Source organism: Stomoxys calcitrans, chromosome 5 (assembly GCF_963082655.1).
Source record: "Stomoxys calcitrans chromosome 5, idStoCalc2.1, whole genome shotgun sequence".
Taxonomy (NCBI): Eukaryota; Metazoa; Arthropoda; class Insecta; order Diptera; family Muscidae; genus Stomoxys; species Stomoxys calcitrans.
The window spans coordinates 101,128,965-101,149,848 of record NC_081556.1 but is presented as its reverse complement, the minus strand read 5'-3'; the positions used below and the strand labels follow the sequence as shown (position 1 = coordinate 101,149,848).

Genomic DNA, 20,884 nt, shown 5'->3' with positions numbered 1-20,884 from the left:
TGCCAAATTTTGGGTCTACTGCGCATGAATTGTCATGTTAGGCGCGAATCACGTAATCGTGCATGATTGAATTAAAATTCTTGTCGTGCGTTAGTAAAATTTTTGTCTCGTGAGCCTGCGTGAGAAAACAAAATTTTTCTTGTGAATGAAAAACCAAGCAACGTTTCTGATTGGATCTCATGCAGTTCTAGATGTGTATGTGCAGATTAGAGATGTGTATGTGCGACGTGAGTTGTCGTGTTATGCGAGAGTCACACAATTGTGCATGAGCGCGATTAAATTAAAATTCTTTGTGCGTGAGAGTATCTGAGCTCGACTGAGAATTCCTCGATTTCCTCAGGGTTTTTCCTTTAGTCTGATCTCTCACAGGCAGCTCGACAAACTTTCAGCCAACACCGAAGTGTTTCGAGGCCGAAATCTCATATTGGCTACTTACATTTAATTTGTTTCCGAAGACGAGATGGGAAGAATTGGCAGAAATTCGTCCGTGTTAGCCGTGTCCGAACGGCGTGGCGCAGAGCGAGCACATTTCGAACCGAACACTGATTTTGGTAATAAAATTCAATGATTTGCAAGCGTTGCTCGTTAGTAAGTCTATTCATGATGAAATGTCAAAGCATACTGAGCTTCTTTCTCTTTGACACCATGTCTGAAATCCCACGTGATCTGTCAAATACTAATGCATGAAAATCCTAACCTCAAAAAAATCACCCTTTAGCTTGCTCATTTACTGGAGCTTGACTAAATTCGACCTCTACAATATCCAGATGACTTATTTTTTCAGAATATACTTTTTTAAATCAATTTCTCTTATTTTCAGGCTAATCCATTGGCGTAATTCGTTTTGTGTTCGTTTAATACTCACCACATCTGTTACCACCATTCCCACGGCCAGGGGCGCCAAGGCACTCATCACATTCGCCGAACCATTTGTAATGCCCATCAGAGTGCCCGCATAGTTGGGTGACAAATCAATGTGATTCACCTGGAAGCCCAAATATGTGGCTGCACTAATGCCCACCGTCAGCGTAAGCAAAATCACAGCAAGTGTAGCGTGATCCTTGTCAACATAGCCCAAGGCGATTAGTGAAATCATCGGAATCCAATGACCAATGGAATTGAAGAATTTACGGCTAAACGATAAGGAAATGCTTTCCTTTTTGGCCAAAAGCTTTGACAGATATATGAAGAAGAATGACAGCAACAGCATAACGGCATACGGCAGCGAGGACAACAAAGCACTGTTCTTAATATCGACACCCATGATGTCCTTCATATAGCTGGGAATTTGAGTCAGCAACGTCCAAAAGCCCCACATGTGAGTGCAGTGCACAATTATCAAAGAAATGAAGGGAGGCGATGTGAAGATCTTTCCCCAGGGTGTGGGGGCATTAACCTTGGGCGTACTATCCACTTGACCCAAAGAGTTTTCAATCATTTTCTTTTCTTCGGGCGAGATGCTTTTGTGTTCCGCTGGCGTACTGGCGGCAAAGAAAAACCAACAAATGGCCCACACAAAACCCATGGCTCCTGAGATGTAGAAAATTCCGGGCCAGCCGGCTGCAGAATCGGCTATGTAACCACTAACGGCCAGCATGACAACAGTGCCAAATTGTGAGCCCGAATAGCAGAAGGTGCCCAAAGTACCACGTTCCTCCACGGGGGCCCATTTGGCCAACATGGCATGGGTGGCAGGATGAACGGCGCCCTGTAACAGACCCTGGACGACACGCAACGCAAACAGCAGCTGCCAGCCACCTATGTCGGCTGCCAAAGGCGTTAAGAGGGTAAGTAAAGAGCACAGTGTAACACCAATAAGCAGCAGGGTTTTGGCACCATATTTCTGGGCTATATGACCACCTGGTATCTGGGTAACTATGTAGCCCCAAAAGAAGCTGCTCAGCAGATAGGAACGGGTGCCAGCATCCCAATCGAAAGTCTAGAAACGAAAAAAAACAGGCATACATGAAAATATGTGCAAAGTTTTTTTTTTTTATTAGAAACCCTTGGATCTTACCTCGAAATCATTATCATCATCATCGTCTTCCGTTGAGTTATTGTTGGCTGTCATGGCCACAATGGCCACACTCAAATTTACTCTCAGCGCATAGCACAGTGAGAGGCAACAAAAGCACAGGAAGCATTGTATGTGACGGCTGCCGATAAGGGGTCCTAGAATAGACAACAACACAGGAGAAATGACTACAATTATTAAAACATTCGCATGGGACATTGTCTTAGAGATGGTAAAGGGGTAGCACTAAGGGCGATAAGGCGCCACCTTAGTCACTGCAAATAGAAAACTGTAATAAATAATAATCTGAGCTGGATGGCTTGAATAAAAGTTGAGATGTTTATGTTCATACAAATCATATACACGCAAGGGTCAGGCGAGCAAAAAAAAGCGACAATAATCATGCCAAGATAACGAGGAATAGCTGGGTTTCTTGGGTTCAGTTTCGTTGAAACCTCTGTCTGCCTTATAATCGACGTTATCAGTGTTAGTTTAATGTAAATTTCTCAAAAAGAAATCCCAAGAAAAAAAGAGTCAACGTCGTTTTTATTGGGTTTTTTAAGATGTTTATAATCGCGACGGAAAAGCGTGGGTCGTTGACGAGTGTTTCTTAAATATAAATACAATTTTATCACCAAAAAAATACTATAAGGAAATTTATTAAAATGACGCTAGTACAGCTGGGCACACATTTTCTTTGGGGTCATTGATATTTTGTTTATTAAATGCAATCGATTTTCAATTTAAAAACGCGAATGGGAAATTTATGGAAAAAGGCGCTGTGTACGAACAATTCTTGGGACTTTGGACCTATTGAAAGTATTCGATACGTACGATCACCCCACCTACTTAAAAAATGTCATCGATTCCCATCTCTGACATAGATGGGCGAAGTTGAAACTCCATAGAAATAGGCCGGGAGTTCATCAGTGTGGAGTTCTATCTCTGTTCCCGTTCATTTGAGTCCAATCTCTCTAACTCGACGTATAGGTGGATTGTGAACTAAAGTACAGGTGGAATTTAGAAACCTCAAGTTGAAGTGCCTTCTCCGTACGCTTCTGGTTCGTGCCGGGATTGAAAAGAACCCCGGACCCTGGTTCTGTTCGGTTTGCCAGAACCGCCTTCATCATCGGTCGGTGTCGGTGAGGTGTAACCGGTACGGGAGTATAGTCATACTGGCTATGGCGCTAGGTGCTGTGCGAACATAGCCAGCAGTGGGTCACAAGCGTCGCCTTCGGCGTCCTCGTCGTCGCTTTCGGCGTCCTCGTCATCGCCTTCGGCGTCCTCGTCGTCGCCTTCGGCGTCCTCGTCGTCGCCTTCGGCGTCCTCGTCGTCGCCTTCGGCGTCCTCGTCGTCGCCTTCGGCGTCCTCGTCGTCGCCTTCGGCGTCCTCGTCGTCGCCTTCGGCGTCCTCGTCGTCGCCTTCGGCGTCCTCGTCGTCGCCTTCGGCGTCCTCGTCGTAGCCTTCGGCGTCCTCGTCGTCGCCTTCGGCGTCCTCGTCGTCGGACTATGTGACCCCCCGACCTCTCCCGTACGGCAATTTATGCAACGACAGCACCCTAGCCCTACTATTGCCAGGTCAGTGCTGGGAAGTGTATCGTTCTTGCAGTTAAACTGCAACGGACTGCGTGGCAAGATTGATGAGATCGTAGATTTTATGAGTCGGAAGAGCATATCGGTCGCAGCGATCCAGGGGACAAAGCTGACCAACACCTGCAGCTTGCACAGTTGTCACGGTTACAATGTGCTACGTAAGGATCGCTCAAGGAATGGAGGTGGGGGATTGGCCTGCCGAGATAGAGATATACAATGTGTATATACCGCCGGTTGGTAGCTGTGTCCCGATTAATGGCCAAATATACTTGGCGTCACATTTGACAACTCTTACACATTCTCCCCACATGCCACAGTAATCTACGATAAAGTCAAAAGTAGAAACAAGGTCCTCAAGTCACTTGGCAGCAAATCGGGAGATCGGTTTAAATGGGAGCTATACCAGGTTATAGACCGATTTGAACCGCACTAGGCACAATTGTTGAAAGTCATAACAGAACACCATGTGCAAAATTTCAGCCAAATCTGACAAAAATTGCGGTCTCCAGGGGCTCAAGAAGTCAAATCGAGAGATCGGTTTATATGAGAGCTATATCAGGTTATAGACCGATTTAGACCACACTTAGCACAGTTGTTGGAAGTCAAAACAGAACACCATGCAAAACACGATAAAAATTAAATAAAACCCTAAAAAGTGATATAAAGCCCCAATTATCGTTGGTATTTTTCATGTATCAAAGCTTAGGGCCTTATTTCACACCGTTTGCCCCTGTTCCTTAATCTCAAGGCCCTGTTCACATAAATCTTTAGTTTCGACGATTGACCATCACTCCCAGGAATTTCGGTTTCAGCCCTTCGCATAAGAGTACTTGGGCAGCCCCAGTCGGAATCAAGTGCATTGGAGTAACCCCTCATTTCCGGTCCGTCTTCATCTTACCATCAAAAAGTTCGAGTTCCCACAGTCCAGCCTCATCAGCCGTCCAATCTTTCATGTTGGGAATGCGTATCATCATCATATCATGAATCGGTATTGTTGCCAGGTCGGCGGAAGAGGGTCTTTAACTATACGAAGCAAATGAACAAATAAAGAAAATTTAGAACAGATCTCTCTATAGCGATGCCCATTAATGTTGTAAAGACCATGATTTGCAATTCTGTAGCTGTAATGTCCGGATTTTCTACAGAAAAGGATGATCTAGACTAATCTTCAGACAAGAAGTGCTATGGAATGGTAATAGACAACACACAGATGCAAAGTTTCCATACAAAAGTACAGACGGTTGGATGGTTTTCAATGGCGGATGTGATACTAACCATAATTTGCAACTAAACAAAATTTTCGACATTGGTCTTGTGTGTGCCCATGCTTTAACCGAAGCCACGAATAAGCTTTCCCAACCATGGCAATAAATAAGTGCTAAGAAAGGTAGGGTATTTTTGGTCCGGATTTCGAAAAATGTAGACTCCGATACTCTGAAATATTCAATAACACAACGAGGCTGAGACAAACCGCCATATAAACCGATCTTGGGTCTTGACTTCTTGAGCCTCCAGAGGGCGCAATTCTCGTCCGATTTGACTGAAATTTTGCACATGGTGTTTTGGTATCACTTCCAACAACTGTGCTGAGTATTATTAAAATCGGTGCATAACCTGATATAACTGCCATATAAACCGATCATGGGTCTTGACTTCTTCAGTTTTAAGAGAGCGCAATTCTTATCCGATTTGGCTGTAATTTTGCACATAGTGTTTTGGTATCACTTCCAACAACTGTGCTGAGTATGGTTCAAATCGGTTCATAAACTGATAAAGCTGCTGATTTTGCTTCTTGAGCCCCTTCAAGGCGCAATTCTTATCTGAATGGACTGAAATATTTACACAATGGCTTCAGCATTGATATGGCTCCATAACAGTTATTTTTCATTATTCTTTGTTTGCCTAAAAAGAGATACCGCGCAAAAAACTCGTTTCCATTCATATACTCCTAAGACTTTAAAAATGCCACCAGATTAAACAACGGGAAATCTAAATTAATGAGGTTGTATATTACGGCAGGCATTTATTCGGTGTGTTGGATGTATTATCGGTTCAACAAAATCGATTTGGTATGGTATCTTGAATCAGGACAGGTGCAGGAGTGCGAATCTTGCGAGGATAACCTCAAGTAATTATGAGTCAAAGTCACAAAAAAAAAAATTCAAGCAAACGCTGAAGGACGAGTCCAAAACCGCATTGAATGTTGATAACTATAACTTGTTGAGATAGTCAACTTCTACCTCAGTATCGGCATGAATCCGAAGAGTAATATTGGGGAACAGATGATACTGTGGATTAAATTATTGTATTAATTCAAGGGCAGTCATTTCTTGACAAATAAAAATCATTTTCTACAAGACACTGATACTGTCTGTCCCATGGCAGTCGGTTGTGCGTACCGGATTGACCCGATGGATTCCTTCATCGTCAAGGGCTGCTGCCTCAAGGACTGCTACAAAAAGAACAACAACAACTTTCTGTTTTATTTTATGCAGTAGAAGCATGGATACTTGAGAACAAAGACGAGACAGTGTTTGGAGTTTTTGAGAGAAAAATCCTTCATCCAGTATAAGAATAAATCAGTGTTAACAAAGAATATCGACCTTGCATAAACTATAAATTGTAAAGTTTTCTATGAACAAATGTTGACAAAAACTTTCTTTAAAGTATACTTCATACAATTTTTTCATAAAAATTAAAATTTTTAATTTTTTTTTATGAAAATTAAATTTTTTAATTTTTTTTTTATGAAAATTAAATTTTTTAATTTTTTTTTCATAAAAATGAATTTTTTTTTTTATTTTTTTTCATAAAAATTAATTTTTTTTTATTTTTTTTTTCATAAAAATTAAATTTTTTACATTTTCTTATAAAAAATTAAATTTTTTGAAAATTTGCCATGAAAATCAAATTTCGACATATGATTAAGTTCCTCGAGTGATTTTCAAAAAATATTTTTCTTATGAAAATCACATTTAAGAACATTTCAATTTTGTTATAAGTTTTTGTTAATATTCCCTCATGTTGATAATCTGACCCTGAATACAACCCCTATTCTTTGGGCTTATGGTTCACTTCCTTATTCAAATACAAAGTGTCATCAACACCAGATAATGCAGACCTTTTTTAGCTTATTCACCAAATAATAACAAGAACAAGAACAACAACAATAATAATGATAATTAGCTAACAAATATTAATAAAATGACTAACAATTCATTTTATTTGTGTGTAGATTCTGATACAAATATAGAACAAACATTCCATATGCCGACATCATATTTTGGGGTACAGATAATAGTAATAATACAATTTAGTTGTTGCGTATACCAGCTGTTTCGTATTTATCTACAGATTAGAGTACAAATTTCAAACGTCATTGCTTACTACTTTCTAGGGATTTTTTTTGCTTCCTCTGATTTACCTGCAAAACTTGTTATCACCTGTAGTGTAGTGAGTGGTTTAAAAAGAACCCGAACAAGCCTTCTTAAGGTGTCATAAATTTTTTCGCATTGGTTAGATTATAAACACCACGCTGAATTAAGGTATGTCAAATTTATTACACTGCAGTACTTGGCGGTAAGATTAACAAAAACATTGCGCCTTAGTTAGGGTAGAAAGTAAACATTCGCAAGTTGTTAGGATTTTTTCAACGATCTGGACGGTTCAACTTTAGGAACTATCGTAGAAGGCACGTTTTGTCTCTTGTTCCTGTGTTACCACAATGAACGAAAATTTCTAAGTGAGTCTGATGGCAGACTGCCACTTAAACCGTACCTAGCTAGGGTAAAAAGAAAATGGAAAGTCCTACAGTTCAATGTGTCCCATTGGAGATGGCCAAAGGTATTGTAAATTAAACTTTAAGGCCACCTGGATGTCCTCTCTCTATTAATTTTACCAAATCACATGATTTATCCAGAAAAATATATATATGCACATGCTAACTCTTAAATCAATGCTTTTGGCTCTAGCCAATGTCACTTTTTAAGAGAAATTTAAATGGAGTACATGAAGAGAGAAGAAAATACGACTAATGTGTTGATTTTCTAACAGTGCTGCCAGATGGCTGCCCTCAAAAATCCTAAACGAAATATTAGTTTTTAATTCTTAAGGTTTCATTAATTTGGCCCTTAATAAAATGCCTTAAAAATTTACTCTCGTAGCACGTTTACATTGAAGAAATCTAAAAACAAATCCTGTCCGTTTACACTGCGTTTTTGGGGATTTAAGTGGCATGTACGCTTGTGTATGTATGCTTGTGTATGTACGCTTGTGTATGTACGCTTGTGCTTGTACGCTTGTGTATACATGAATGTGCATATCACACGCAACCATATACAATTCTTGAAAAATAGTTGCATATTTTGGTACTTTTATCGATTATTCAGCCTGCAAAAATGGGTTCTATTTTTATATGATAAAACCTGCAAAAAGCACAGGATTTAATACTTAAATCTCTAAACGGCCATAAATCCGGATTTAGTGGTCAATGTAAAAGTACTTTCAAATACTATTCATTTGAAATGTGGTTTTTGTACCATACTCCTCAACAGTGTTGGCGTTTTTGGTAGGTTTCTACCAAATTTGGTAGGTTGCTAGCCTGGCCTCAATTTTCGGTAGGTTTTTGAACATATAAATACCAAGTTAATTGCGGAAAAAATTGCTTTGGATAACTCAAAATTATTTAACTTCCTGTCGATTTGCACAAAAAAATAACTCTGAGAAAAAACCAACTACCGAATTTGTGTGTGAAACTTTAAATTCTCAACGAATTTTATCATTGAATTGAAGCTGTATTTGTTGAAGTAGTTGGCAGACAAAATAATTGAAATTTTGTGGATTGTAACCAAGGACCAAACGATACACATCACCCGTTTAACTGCCTAGCCAGACCCAGATCCCTGTGAACGCACCCCATTTTAGTTGCAGAGTTCCTGGGTCTTGACACTCAAGAATCAAGCAGACGAAAGATAGAACACAACAAACTGCTACAACAACAACAACAATTTTCGTCAACAATAAAATTTGCAAAAGCATTGTCATTTCGAAAGAAGTTATTTCTGATTTTTTCAAGATTACCCTGAACATTGCACTTTCCCAAGCTCAGTTTTTTCATTCATAATTAGTACTTTGAAGTAAAAATTTGCTTTAAATGAAGTCGCTTAACTGAAAAGGAGTTTCAGTTATCCAAACCACGCTTAACTAAAAATTGCGGATAAGTGAAACAAAATAGATGCATTTTTAGCGTTCCACTTATCCGCTTTCGTATATATGTGATGTATTGTCCGAATCGGTGCATAACCTGATTAGATCTTATAAAAATTGAACTCACCAATTTACTTCTTGAGTAATTCTTATCAAACAACATATCTACGGATTTCTTGTTTTCATCTCCCATTAAATTTTTAGTTATAGGGATTTTGAACTCCCATTATATTTTTGTTTTAATCTGGCATCTCTGTATCGCATACACATGGGGATCGCCGATATATTAACTGTTAGTGTTTATCATCAAAAGAGAGTCAACGACAGTCTATGCTCCCCACACTCGATTATGTGTTGGCGTCAATACTGCATTGAGTGTTGGTTAGTATATCCATACATGTTGGTGTACATGTATGAGAGTATGATAGCCTCAATATAATATTGAAACTCGCGCGATAAACTCGTGAGTCGTTTAATAAAAAAACAACAACAACAAAAGCTCACCACAGCGCTATAAATAAAAGTGAATAAACACAGCCCCAAAAGAATGAAAGAAGTTGTTTGTGTTGTATGAACGGTACGAGCATGTTTACGTTTGTACGAGTATTTGATTGTTGGCTTACGAGAATGCCTGCCTGCCTGCCATCCATGCTGCGGCTGTTGCTGGTAATGGTGCTGCTGCTACTGCTGCATTTTATCTGAGATCATTTTTGAATGTGGTAGAGAACTTGGGGGCTTTAACGAATTCCGATAATTGGCATAAGAAGTAGAAGAAACAAAGTCACATGTTTCCATTTTTTTGCCCTTTGGGATAATGCGAATGATTTCTCTTTTTTATGGTTTGGTTCTTTCCCCCCTGCGGCGGTGTGCTCAAAGTAGAGGTCAATGGAGTTTCCTACCATTGTGTTGTTATGCATGTGAGATGGGCGTAAGGAATTTCGATGACTAATGAATATTGAAGGAATTTTAATGGTAAACTATACTATAGTGGATAGTGTATTCAAAAAGCTTTGCATGTAAAGGTAGCTGATTTTGGGGATAAAACTGAAATTTAATAACTTGGGGAGGTGAAGTAACAAATGCTTATTTAAGTGCTTTTTAGGTTGCCCCTCAACGGTAGCCGTGGTAGTTAGTAAGGTGCTAGGTTTACCAGTGCGGGGGTCGCGGGTTCGATTCCCACCAGAGGCGTGGTCTGTCGCTACTGTAATACCACAATGGACGAAAATTGTCTAAGTGAGTGAGTCTATTAAAAAAAAAAACTTTATATTAGGCAATTTTACTAACGCTACTGGCAATTCTGAGTTTAAACCATAAAATGGAACAAGATGCTAAAACGCTTTCCTGACGTATTTAAAAAAAATTGTTTGGATTTCCGAGGCATAAAAATTGTTGACCTTCTTCGAAACAAAATATCGTTTTTTTTTGGTATTTATATCTGAACCATATACGACACGTATATCGAAAAACCCAACATAAGTCACTGTGTCAAATTTCAGCGAAATCGAATTATAAATGCGCCTTTAAGGGGGCCAAGACTTTAAATCGAGAGATCGGTCTATATGGAAGCTATATCCAAATATGCACCGATCCGAGCCCAATTGAAGAAGTATGTCGAAGGCCCTAACACAACTCACTGTCCCAAATTTCAGCAAAATCGGATAATAATGTGCCTTTTATGGGCCCAAAACCTTAAATCGAGAGACCGGTAACAGCTATATCCAAATCTGAATCGATCTAGACCAAATTGAAGAAGAATGTCGTAGGGCCTAACACAACTCACTGTCCCAAATTTCGGCGACATCGGACAATAAATGCGCTTTTTATGGGCCCAAACCTTAAAACGAGAGATCAATCTATATGGCAGCTATATCCAAATCTGGACCCATCTGGGCCAAGTTGAAGAAAGATGTCGAAGGGCCTAACACAACTCACTGTCCCATATTTCAGCAAAATCGGATAATAAATGTGGCTTTTATGGGCCTAAGACCCTAAATCGGCGGATCGGTCTATATGGGGGCTATGTCAAGATATAGTCCGATATTGCCCATCTTCGAACTTAACCTGCCTATGGACAAAAAAGGAATATGTGCAAAGTTTCAGCTAAATATCTCTATTTTTAAAGACTGTAGCGTACTTTCAACAGCCGGACGGATTAGATAGATTTTTACGACGATCAAGAATTTGTATACTTTATAGGGTTGGAAATGGATATTTTGAAGTGTTGCAAACGGAATGACAAAATGAATACACCCCCATCTTTCGGTGGTGGGTATAAAAATGGTTATTGTCGAAAAAGTACCAAATGACTTGCGGTTTGAAAATTATCAAAAAAAAGTACCAAAGTATCAAAATTATCATCCCTGGCTTAAGTCCCATTAGGTATTTCCTTAACGAACTGTGTTAAATCTGATCTGTTATGGTGAAATTATCACAATTTTTTACGATCTTCCAGCACGTTTTTTTTTATATTTTTGTTTCAATCTATAGTAAGTCATTTAGTTCTTGAGTATCCAAATTTACATTCCTTTCTCCCTTTGCTTTACTCCCTGCCTTTAGTTAAAGGGAAATTATTTACAACTCTGGAAAATTAAGTTAAGCAAATAACCATAACTCAGTTTACGAGGTCGTTAAACAAATTATGAAATATCTGTGAGTCAGCACGGCAAATGATGAGTCTGTATTAGTTAAGCAGACAGAGTAAATTTTTACAGTAGGTCTCTTATTGATTTAATCACCTGTTAACTCTCTCTCGACTTTTTTTGAACCCTCTCTCTCTCTCTCTCTCCCTCGCACTCACTTAAAGGCCTTGAGCTCTGTTTAACTCTATGTAGCTTTTACTTCACCAGAGGTTTTTATTTATTTTTTGTTGTTGTTATTGTTATTGTAACTTGTCAGTGCGTGTTCAATTTATGTGTGCATGTGATTCTTTGAAACCACCATCATCATCACCACCATTTACCATGTTTTCTTGTTTGCACGTGAGCACTTTAAACGATCACAAAGGCAACAATCATCTATTGTCTTGTGTTTTTGCTTTTGCACATAAACTTGCCACAAACCTGTGTTGTTGTTGTAGTCAAGCAACCATAATGCCAAGTCAGAGCGAGCCACTGACAGCCGCCATGTATTGTTTAATACAACAGTGACTTCCATAAATGACAATAATGCTTGGGTCTGTCTGGCCCGCCGGTCGTTCGGTTAGTTTGGCTGGACTTCGTTCGAGTGCCTTTTGTGGCTTGAGTGTCTAGTGTCTATTTTTAAACACGAGCTTTGGGTATTTCTGTCCAAACGCTTTAGGCGCCAATTACTTATGCGAAATAGTGTTGCAGATACATAGATAGATAGATAGGGGAGAGTGTGTTCATCGTAATCATAGGCATCAAACCAGTGATGGCCAGTTAAAAGCTACAGTGGTGAATAAAAGTATAAGTCATTGTTTTTTGAGAAACACATAAAATACTTGAACAATTGGATGTATATGTATGAAGGGAATGCTCTACCTCACAAGTCATCGAGCGGAACATAATGAAGAAGTACTTGTTTTTGATTAAAATAATAATTTGCTCTTGTCACATACTTTTCTCGCTAACTGTCTGCACATGCAGCACGTCAAAAATGGAAGTGAAGCCATTATTGCTGGTTTCAACCCATTTTGGCGTTCGGTGCTAGGTAATTTGTGTGTTGTAAATTTCAAAAATGATTAAAAAATTCTTAAGCTAATCTAATGAATTCTAGGTGATGGATAGGCAAACGGACATACAGGAGGGAAGAGAGAACATAATAATTCTGTCCATAAATTGTGTGAATATGTGCATACATATATAAAAATAGATTCAACAAGCTTAGTGTTGAATCATGTTATTTAAGTAGAAGGGAGGTTTCAAAGAAACTTGTCTTAAGGATTTTGACAGGAGAAGCTGTCATTAAATTTTTTAAACAAAAAATTGATGTCGATTGTTTTGCTCTAGAGAAAAGTGCAAGTAATTTTTCATTTAAGTATTTATATTGACACATCATCAACACCGTTTTAAATGTTGATCATAAATTTAAATTTCCTTTAATAAACAAAAATTGCCCAAAGTTATATATTTTATGGCATATAATTTTTATTGCACTTAAATCAATTTAAGCACCCCATTCAATGGTATCTTTGTCATAAAATGTTGGTCAGTTTTAGCGGGTTTTCAGGTGAATGAGCTCCTTGATAAGCTGTTTGAACTCAATTGTTAATCTTATCGCCATGTAATTATGAAGCAAGTAAAAAGCCATTAAGTTCGGCCGGGCCGAACTTTGGATATCCACTACCTCGGGTATATATGTAAATCCCATTTCATCACAATCCAGTGAAAATTGGGTTACTTAAGCAACCAGATTCGGCACGGACAATTTTTTAGAACAAAATATTGGTCTTTTTGGCATATATATCCAATTATAAACTGATCTGAACCATATTAAGGTCGAATATCTTGAGGCTCAGAAAAACTCACTGTTTCAAATTTCAGCGAAATCGGGTAATAAATAAAGTTTTTATGGGCTTCAGACCCTTTATCGGCAGACCGGTCTATATCGCAGCTATATCTAAATAAAGTACGAACTGAACCATATTTAGGTCGCATATCAGGAGGCTAAAAATAACTCACTATTTCAAATTTCAGCGAAATCGGGTAATAAATTAAGGTTTTATGTGCTTCAGACCCTTTATCAGGAGATCGGTCTATATGGCAGCTATATCTAAATATGGACCGATCTAATCCATATTTAGGTCAGATGTCGGGAGGCTTAAAATAACCCACTGTATCAAATTTCAGCGACATCGGTTAAAAAAATTAAGCCTTTATGGCTTTTAGACCCTTTATCGGCAGATCGGTCTATACGGTAGCTATATCTAAATATGGACCGATCTAATCCAAATTTATGTCGGGAGGCTTAAAATAACCCACTGTTGCAAATTTCAGCAAAACCGGATAAAAAATTAGGTTTTTATGGGCATTAGATCCTATATCGGAAAATCGGTCTATATAGCAGCTATATCCAAATATGGTCCGATTTGGCCCGTTCAAGAACTTAACCAGCGTGCATCAAAAAGACGCATCTGTGTCAAATTTCAGCTCAATATCTCAATTTTTGAAGGCTCTAGAGTGATTACAACAGACGGATGGACAGACGGACAGACCGATAGAGGGACAGACAGATAGACGGACAGGCGAACCGACACATGGACATTGTTAAATCGTCTTAGAATTTTACGACGATCCGAAATATATATTCTTTGTAGGGTCGCGAATTGATATTACGATGTGTTGCAAACGGAATGACTAAATGAATATACCTAAATATACTAAATGTATAAAAAGTAGGAATCAATGAATTGCTTTATAACTAACGATAGCCTTATTTTGTGTACAGTTTATATATGGTTGAATGGTATAAGTCTTTAATCACTGTTGTTGTGACAATTAGAACATAGTCGGTATATGAAGAATAATATTACAAACAAACCAATATCAGTCAAGTAATCGTTGCAAACGGGCCATGGTCAGGTAGAAAGTTATAGAAGGGGAATATTAATTTGAAGTGAAATACAAAAAAAGGAAATAAACGAAAATAAAAAAAAAAATAAAAATAATATGCAATCACATAAAATAAAATAAAATATATAAAAAACAAATAAATAAATTTAATAAAAAATAACAAAAAATAAAACAAAACAAAAATAAAATAATGTAAAATAAAATAAATAAAATAATAAAAAAAAATAAAATAATGTAAAATAAAATAAATAAAATAATAAAAAAAAATAAAATCAATAAAATTAATAAAATAAAATAATAAAAAAATAAAAGAAAATAAATAAAATTGATAAAATTAATAAAAAAATAATAATATAAAATATTATTAAAATAAAAATTTAAATAAAATACTAAAAAAATGAAATAATACAAAAATATATTTAATTGAATGGGCAGGAGGGCCCGCTCCGCTGCGCGTTCTTTAACTCTCTAATATCTATTTAAGGTGGGGACACTTCGCTCTGAATGTGGATATTGTGCTCCTGTAGCCTTTGTCCGCCTATGACGCTGATCGCCTGCGTTCGAATCCTGGCGGAACATCGGACAAAATTTAATACTGGCGACATTTGCGAGGTACCATACCATGCATGGTCATGTAAAAAATTCTCCCCAAAAAGGTGTCGCACTGCGGCACGCCATTCAGACTTGGCTATGGAAAAAGGTACCTTATCGTTGATAAACTCAACTTGAATCCGAAAGCACTCATTGATGTGTGAAAAGTTTGCCTCTGCTCGGTTCCTGGGCAAATTTTTACTGTACTCCCAAATGCCGTTCTTTTAAGTTCCATATTGGTAAACATTTCGGGTTTCGAGGGTATTTCGGGGTTGGTCACTTCCGGCCATCAAAGTAAATATAAGATTCGTGCTCTACTTTAAGAAACATTTCATATGAGTCCCATAATGGCATGATCGGTAAAAACGTTGTGTTTGACGGTGGGATGGACCCCCTCGCCCTCTAGCACGTGCTTTCATTTGAGAACAATATATTCTCGGTTATCCTACATGACAGTTTGGCGTTGCATTTATTGAAAAGAGAGGGTCGGTCCCCTCAACGCTACGAACCAAATGACAATTTATTAGAATCTTTTATTGTCGCGATCTTCTGTCCTGCGGAACGGTAGGACCTAACCCGGATACTTGGATCCTTATCGGTTATCCTACATGACAGTTTGGCGTTGCATTCATTGGGAGAACAAGGTCGCTCCCCACGACGCTAAGAACCAAACGACAATTTATTTCAGTCTTTTATTGTCGCGATCTTCTGTCCTGAGGAACGGTAGGATGTGACCCAGCTACTTGGATCCTTATACCAACATAAGATTCGAAATATACTGTAATAGACCTTTCTTTTAATTGACATATTATGCCGATCGAACTAAACGGGCATTTAGTGGGTGGGCCGATCACGGACTCTTTTTATAATTCAACACCCGAAATCCTTTCATTCGATACCCATTTTGTGACATTGAACATTTATGCCCGCTTTGGGGTTGGGGAGGCCCCTTAGACTCCTTGGACCGCAGATGTGTACTCAGCTTCTAAATATCTTGTGTTTGATACCCATATTGTCCTAATCATAAAAATATGTCCTGTTGATGGGTTCTGGTGAGTGGGGAGGTGCCTCAGACACCAAGGAATAAAATTTTATCTAAGCATCTACCTTTAAGTAGCTTTAATTTGATATCCATATTGTTCCAATCGGTATATTTATCCTGGTATATAAATTTTTGTGTCAGATTTGTATTCTTCTTTTAAATACCATTCATTTGATACTCATATTTCTCAAAGAGGTTAAAGTGTCCTGTTGGGTGGTATTTTTGGGGGTGGGGGGCCCTCCGAAACTAAGGGTAACATTTTAATGTCAAAAAAACAAAACAAAAAATAAATTGTTGTGTCAGATTTGTATTCTTCTTTTAAATACCCTTCATTTGATACTCATATTTCTCAAAGAGGTTAAAGTGTCCTGTTGGGTGGTATTTTTTGGGGTTGGGGGCCCTCCGAAACTTAGGGTAACATTTTAATGCCAAGTTCGTATTCTACTCTTAAATACCTTTCATTTAATACCCATATTGCCCAAAATGGTTAAAGGGTCCTCGTGGGGCTTTTTTGGGGGTGGGGGACCTCCCCGAAAATTAAGATTGAAATTTGTATACCAAATTCGTACTCTACTCTTAAATACCTTTCATAAGATACCTATATTGTCAAAATCGGTACGCATGTCCGTTCGGGTGGGATTTGGGATAGGGCGTCCCCCCAGGTTATTTGACCCCAACATTTTTTTTACTAAATTTCGTGTTTTTGGGGTACCATAAGGCGGCATACTACATTTCGCTTAAATCGGTGCACGCATTTCCGAGATCTGGCGTTTTTGAAAATTGTGGTAAGGGGGAGGGTCCGCTCCCCCTTTGGATATCAAAAAATGTAGTACCTTATTTTCACCGCGGGCCAAAACTCTACCATCGGTCTTTGTTTTCTTAATAATTCTACTGAAGTTGGCAGCTAGCCAAATTCAAAAATTATATGGGTTGCCCAAAAAGTAATTGCGGATTTTTCATATAGTCGGCGTTGACAAATTTTTTCACAGCTTGTGATTCTGTAATTGCATTCTTTCAGTTATCAGCTGTTACTTTTAGCTTGCTTTAGAAAAAAAAGTGTAAAAAAAGTATATTTGATTAAAGTTCATTCTAAGTTAAAGTTCCGCAATTACTTTTTGGGCAACCCAATAGTTTCTTTATTGTAAAGCTAAACATTCTAAATTGGGGATATTTTAATATGGTGGTTGATAGCCAAACCATACGGTTATTGTTCTATTTTTCTGTTTGTTTTGCTATCACAATATTTTTTATTTTTCAATTCATCATCGTTGTTGTGGTTCTATTTATTGGACTGGCATGTGCGCCAAAATCGAAATTAACTTGTGTGTATTTTTACTTTTCTTTTGTTTATATATGTATATATTATACAGTAACGTATATATAAATCGCTGTGTAATGTTTTATATGTATATATTAAAAAACAAAAAGAAAACTAAATTTAACATAAAAGCGAAAAAGAAAATAAAAGTAGTGGTATGAAATTTACCCTGCAAACTTTTTTGATCGCGAAATAATCTTCCGTGCATCTTCTAGATGAAGGCTATGAAAGAAGACTAGCTAAGAGCCCAAGACGATTCTTCCTTCGTGAGGAGTGTTCCGCGAATCTTCTCTATGTGTTGCTAACGAGTAGGTCGGAAGAGTGAGTCTTGGAAGATCTATGAATTGCGCAAGAATCGTGTGGGCGAGTAAAAAATGAGAGTTTTAGAATATTAATAAATTACTAAATTTCAGCATAATCGGACAATAAATGCGCCTCTTGTGGTTTTAAGATTTTAAATTGGGAAATCGCTCTAATGATAGCTTTATTAAGCTATCGACCGATCCGGGCCTGCCCATAGACAAAAAAAGAATGTGTGCAAAGTTTCTGCCCAATATCTCTATTTTCAAAGATTGTAGCCTGATTTCAACTGACAGACGGACGGCGGGATATGAATAGATGGTCTTAGATTTTTACCATGATCAAGAATATATATACTTTATAGGGTCGAAAATGGATATTTGGATGTATTGGAAATAGTATGACAACATGAATATACCCAACCTTCGGCTGTGGGTATAAAAATAAAGCTTAGTCTAATGCTATTTATTGCCCATTTTTACTTATTTGTACATAAAATTATCACTTATCAAGCATTGGAAAGGAATCTAATTGCGAATAAGTTCTGGCGTTTATTTGCCAGACTTTTATGGTTTAAGACTTTAATGATTAAAGTGCGCATTTGTTATTATTTACCCAACAAGCTCCATTAATAGAGAATTAACAAGTAAAACTAGTAAAAAGGCGTTAAGTTCGGTCAGGCTGAACTTTGGATACCAACCACCTCGGGTATTTAAACCACCTTTCGTCATAATCCGGTAAAAATACATAATTTATGACCCCATATCGAAATATGGTCCGATTTGGACCAAATTCGGCACGGACATTTATTGGTCTAATAAGTACAAGTGATTGTTAAATTTTGTAGAACCCAATATTGGTCTTTTTGGTATCTAAATAAAGACCGATCTGAACCATATACGATACGGATGTCGAAAACCCTAACATAGGTCACTGTGTCAAATTTCAGCGACATCGGACAGTAAATGCGCCTTTTATGCGCCCAAGACCTTAAATCGAGAGATCGGTCTATACGGCAGCTATATTCAAATCTGGGCCAAATCGGAGAGGGACGTCGAATGGGCTAACACAACTCACAAGTTCGGCGAAATCGAACAATAAATGCGCCTTTTATGGGGCTATATATCCTGATCTGAAACGTATTTCATTCAGATATCAGGAGGCTTAGAGCAACTCACTGTTTAAAATTTCAGCGAAATCGGGAAATAAATGCAGTATTTAGGGGCCTTAGACCTTTAACCGGCAGATCGGTCTATATCCAAATCTGGACCGATCTGGACCAAATTGCGGAAAGACATCGAGTGGCCTAATACAACTCACTGTCCCAAATATCGGCGAAATCGGACAACAAATGTGTCTTTTATGGGCCCAAGACCTTAAATCGAGAGATCGGTCTATATGGCAGCTATATCCAAATGCGAACCGATCTGAGCTAAATTGAAGAGGGACGTCGAAGGGGGCCACACAACTCACTGTCCCGAATTTCGGTGAAATCGGATAATAAATACAGCTTTTATGGGTTTTAGACCCTAAACATCCGGATCGGTCTATATGGCAGATATATCAAAACATGGTCCTGTCTGATCCATATTTCGCTCGGATATCGGGAGTCTTAAAGCAACTCACTGTTTCAAATTTCAGCGAAATCGGGAAATAAATGCAATTTTAAGGGGCCTTAGACCCTTAACCGGCAGATCGGTCTATATCCAAATCTGGACCGATCTGGTCCAAATTGCGGAAAGATATCGAGGGGCCTAACACAACTCACTGTCCCAAATTTCGGCGAAATCGGATAATAAATGCAGCTTTTATGGGCCTTAGACCCTTAACCGGCATATCGGTCTATATAGCAGCTATATCTAAATATAGTCCGATCTGAACCATAGTTGGGTTTGAACTCCCTGTTTCAAATTTCAGCAAAATCGGGTAATAAATAAAGCTTTTATGGGCTTCAGTCCCCTTATCGGCAGATCGGTCTATATAGCAGCTATATCCTAATATTAGGTTGCCCAAAAAGTAAGTGCGGATTTTTTAAAAGAAAGTAAATGCATTTTTAATAAAACTTAGAATGAACTTTAATCAAATATACTTTTTTACACTTTTTTTTCTAAAGCAAGCTAAAAATAACAGCTGATAACTGACAGAAGAAAGAATGCAATTACAGAGTCACAAGCTGTGAAAAAATTTGTCAACTCCGACTATATGAAAAATCCGCAATTACTTTTTGGGCAACCCTATATGATCCGATATGGCCCGTTTAAGAACTAAACCTGTGTGGAGCAAAAAGGCGCATCTGTGCCAAATTTCGGTTTAATATCTCAATTTTTGAGTGATTACAACAGACGGACACACGGACATCATTAAATCGTCTTAGAATTTTACGACGACCCGAAATATATATACTTTGTAGGGTCGGAAATAGATATTTCGATGTGTTGCAAACGGAAGGACTAAATGAATATACCGGTGGTGGGTATAACAAAAAAAGGAACTTATTTAAGGGGCACATGTGTACTATACCAGGGATGGAAAAGTCAAAACTTTAGTACTTTTTTCAGTACTTTTCCACCCAGGAGGCCACCGTAGCGCAGAGATTAGCATGTCTGCCTATGACGCTGAACGCCTGGGTTTGAATCCTGTACCATCAGAAATAATCTTTAGCGGTGGGTTTTCCCTCCTTATGCTGGCAACATATGTGAGGTACTATGCCATATAAAACTTCTCCCCAAAGAGATGTGGCACTGCGACGCGCCGTTCGGACTCGGCTATAAAAAGGAGGCTCCGTATCATTGAGCTTAAACTTGAATCGGACTGCACACATCGATGTGTGATTAGTTCGCCCCTGTTCCTTAGTGGAATGTTCATGGGCAAAATTTGCAATTTGCATTTTTACTCCGTCCACCCGAGGAGTACCCTAGAAGCCCCGCGACCGATTTAGTACCTTTTTAAACATTACGAATTTTTCGAACAATTTGGATACTTTCTAGTCTTTTTAATCCTAAACGACGAGAAGTTCTCAATTTATTTATGATATTCGCTGGTTAGTCGATGTCCGACTATCGAATTTGCGTTATGCGGACCGTTTGGGAGTTGTAGGGAGCAATATCAGTTTATTTTTTTCGCCTTATTGGACTAATTGTGCCCCTAGAAAGCTTTGGGAGATTAGCGGCGGCCCTGACACTTTTTTTTCCCAATTTCTATATGAAATTCGTGGTATACCCCCAAAATGTAGGTCTCTGTAGTACCGATCGGTATATATTTTTGTTTGGAGTCGGGCGTTCCCCCTAGGTA

At 38.3% G+C, this 20,884-nt stretch overlaps 1 protein-coding gene across 1 annotated transcript in view; it reads right to left on the bottom strand.

Moving 5' to 3' along the window:
* Positions 1-20,884, bottom strand: part of LOC106089160 (putative inorganic phosphate cotransporter) — a 44,845-nt gene that overhangs the window by 3,733 nt on the left and 20,228 nt on the right. Inside the window, exons 2-3 of the mRNA XM_059369131.1 lie at positions 2,018-2,172; positions 866-1,939 (exon numbers count right to left, since the gene is read on the bottom strand). Coding sequence (XP_059225114.1) covers positions 866-1,939; positions 2,018-2,172 — 1,229 coding nt within the window. The remainder of the gene's footprint in view (positions 1-865; positions 1,940-2,017; positions 2,173-20,884) is intronic.